Here is a 3,504-nt window from a genome sequence, read left to right as displayed (position 1 = left end):
AGGGCCTGCTCTGCTCTTGTCCTCAGGTGCTGCCCAGGCCTGATTTATGGGGATGGGTTCCAGGGAAGCTACCTTAAATTACATGGCCCTTAAACCAGAGCGGAGAGAGAAAGAGAGAGAATCGCCACTCTGGAGACGGCTAATTGCAAGGACAAATCTAACCTACGGTAGATAAGAAGGTTCCTCTCCTCCCAGACCTGAGAAAAGGGGAAACAAGCATAACAGATTAGGCCGCTCGAATAAACACTCAATTTGTCATGGACGTCCCTGAGACTAATATTCGTGGAACACCCATTTAGATGAATATCATGAAAACCCTCAATTGCTGATGATGGAGAAAAGTGAGAGCCACAATGGCACTGTGTGCTTAAGAAATAATCTTTTGGTGCATTGTGAAAGCAGGAATTCTAAAGACAGGAGTTGAACCAAATGTCTGACATTACCTTAGCTTTGCAAATGCTACAGCTTGTTGGAAAGTCTAAGGTAAAACCACAAAAGGTCAGGGATTACAGGAGCATTAATGAGAGGAAAAACAGAGGAATCAATTCCTCTATAAAGCAATGAAAGGGTATATAGTCAATTGACATTCCCAAATAATTAGTATGTTTTTGCTTATGTATTACACAGACATGAAGTGTTGAAACGCTTAACAGATCCTGTAAGGGATGAGAGGGAGTGTCAGAGTAGGAGGAGGAGGAGGTGACAGTGCCATTTGCCTGGAGGGCGCCCATAAACCTAGAGAGAGAGAGAGAGAGAGAGAGAGAGAGAGAGAGAGACAGAGCGCACCATTCCTCACAGGTGACTATACCATGTGACTACAAGAGCTTTAAAAAGCAGGCCAACCTGTCTTGTAGAGGTACAAGTAATCACAGGGCACCAGAGGAGTCAGAGGAGGAGGAAACCTGGGCTGTCGGCGCTGCAGCAAATACCGACAGCCCCACAAAACAAGCCAAGGAGCATTCAAAGAGGAGGTCCAGCAGGTCGAAGCCAGCAACGCGGCACACCGTGCAGCCTTGGTACGAAACAGAGTACATTCAGACGGCAGCCACTCTTCAGTACAACTACAAAACAAGAACTCAGCTGTGTACCCATACGTGTCTAGCCTATTATCTACACAGCTAGTGACGATGAGTTGCAGCAGTGTTGCAGGATCAGAGTTCTCGGAGGAGGAGCTGGAGCTCGGCGTGCTCGGCCAAGGCGAGGATGAGGGAAGTGACAGAAGCCCCAAGGTGCCCTTCCAAGACAGCGAGGGCTCAGCCAGCAGCCCAGGTGAACCAGAGGAAGGCCAGACCAAGAAGCGCAGTCGACCCGTCCGCTCGAAGGCTCGGCGAGTGGCTGCCAATGTCCGCGAACGGAAACGCATCATGGACTACAACCAGGCCTTCAACGCCCTGCGTGTTGCCCTCAACCACGACCTCAGCGGCAAGCGGCTCTCCAAGATCGCCACGCTGCAGAGGGCCATCAACCGCATCTCTGCTCTCTCGGTATTCCTGAACTCGAACCCCCCCAGCAAGCCCTGTGCCCACCGGGAGTGCAACAGGTCAGCTGTGGGGCCGGCTGCGATGGGGGTGTCTCGGCTCGAGCAGACCAGGGTGGCGGTTCCTCGTCTGGAGCCCCAGAGTTACGTCCCCTGGCACACGACCATCTCTCACCAGATGCAGCCCCAGCAAGGCCCTCACATCCACAGGCTGCCCGCGGAGCCACACGTCTACATGGATAACATTGGCTCGTCGTGCCCCCCGTCGCCACACTACCCTTGTTATCCCACTGAGGGACCGCTTTATGCCTCGCATGGACACTGCGGCAGCCCCCCTGACCACCCGCCAAGCCCTCTCAGATACCCTCAGGTGGGTGAGGGCTTGGGGTACCAGCCAGGAGTGTGGGCCTCCTGCACCCAGGGCTACATGGACACTTTTGTGGAGCCCTCTCCGGCGCTGGGGCTTCCCTGGCAGGTGAGCTACCTGCAGGAGCCAGGAGCCCAGCACAGCCTGTCCCTGCTCTGACACACTGTAAAGCCTGCAAAGGCTTCATCGACCACTGTGAGCCCTGAAGACTGCTGGAAACACCAGTGAACTGTTAAATGATCTCAGGGAAAAGACTGATGTGAGGTTTTTGTGTTACCGCCATTGCAATCAATTCAGTATTACTGTACCACTGCACTCTCTTATTGTAGAGCAGAGTCGTCTAAAAGTTATTAACATATATAAATAAAAGTGCAATGGCAATCTAGACTGCAGAATGTTGTATATATTAGCAGTTGTATTTCAATCTTGCTTTTCAACGTGTCAAATCCAAAGAATGTTTCACTAACTGCGCTGTAGGACTGTCGCCTGCAGAAGAATGTCCTAGTCAGTGAATATTCATAGATTTACTTGACTTATTCAGTAGTTGAATTGATTGAAAATTCTGCTACATTTCTTTTGCCACGCAAATGAATGCGACCATGCAACATGACCATTTTTGATCTAGTGTGTATTCAGAACTACTGTTTATAAAGAGCGCTGCATATGTGTGATGTTGACTAAAAAAGTCAGGGAAAAGTGCATACTAAGGAAATGTGACAAAATGTGATGAAAACTGTGGAATTCACATAGAAAAGCAAACTGTTCAATCCTCAGACCCACAATCCCACATGAGGCAATGTATTTGGTTGCTGTATTGCATTAAAAAATAATGACAATACTGTTTGTATATATATATTTTTTTTAAACTTCATAATTAAAGATTATGATAATATGACTTTCTGTTATGCTCTCCTTTCATAACAATGATGTTTGGCTGGAATTGTTTTGGTTCTCAGGACTTTCGTAGTGCTTACACCACACTTTGCTTTACAAATGTGTGTGCGTGAGTGGGCGCATGTGTGTGTGTTCGTGTGTGTTTGATTATAGCCTAAGGTCTGTAGCCTCCACCATTCTGAGACTGAGATGACAGAGGTCCTTCACTCAGTTGAGAAATGTCCTTACAAGTCCATTCTTGTCATTTTTCTAGCAAAAGAAAAGTCAAGGTGCTGTTTACACACTGCAAAATAAACGCGTGGCCCAACAGGGAGGACAACACCATCTCTGGTTTTTGCTATGCGAGCCTCAAATCAAGAAGGAATGCAGGTCGTACAGTGTGAAACACAGTATGCGTTTCTTGACTTCTTTTCTTTTCTGCACGGAAATAGGTTTCAGTTCAAACAACTGCTGTGCAACAACAGCAAGTGAGAGCATTGCTAGTAATAGGTCAGCCAGCCTTTGTGCAGATCAAGGAGAGTAAACTCTAACCACAACCTTTCCTCCCAGTCCTCCCAGCTCCTGTAGTCAACAACAGCTTTCCCTCCCCTGCTGAGCAGTATGTCATGGAAACAGCTTTAATATTAGACTATAGGACAGAGCCCACCGACAGATTTATGTGGGCTCAGGAAGGAAGCCCGTGCCCCGTCATCATCGCGGTGAAATCCCCTGTCGGGCTGCGCTGGCCCGCAGGTGGAATTGGGTGTGTGAGTTTTGTTGTGTTTTT

At 48.4% G+C, this 3,504-nt stretch overlaps 1 protein-coding gene across 1 annotated transcript; it reads left to right on the top strand.

The window, feature by feature from the left end:
• The first annotated feature begins 1,127 nt into the window (after window positions 1-1,127).
• bhlha9 (basic helix-loop-helix family, member a9) lies at window positions 1,128-2,003 on the top strand. The gene has a single exon (XM_071898392.2). It carries the CDS (start codon window positions 1,128-1,130, stop codon window positions 2,001-2,003), a length of 876 nt encoding a protein of 291 aa, XP_071754493.2.
• Window positions 2,004-3,504: the final 1,501 nt, after the last annotated feature.

Source organism: Centroberyx gerrardi, chromosome 11 (assembly GCF_048128805.1).
Source record: "Centroberyx gerrardi isolate f3 chromosome 11, fCenGer3.hap1.cur.20231027, whole genome shotgun sequence".
Taxonomy (NCBI): Eukaryota; Metazoa; Chordata; class Actinopteri; order Beryciformes; family Berycidae; genus Centroberyx; species Centroberyx gerrardi.
This window is presented reverse-complemented; position numbering and strand designations above follow the sequence as displayed.

What these genes read in the sequence shown, in the direction of transcription:
- bhlha9 (XM_071898392.2), top strand. Translation starts at nt 1,128, where the DNA reads ATGAGTTGCAGCAGTGTTGCAGGATCAGAGTTCTCGGAGGAGGAGCTG.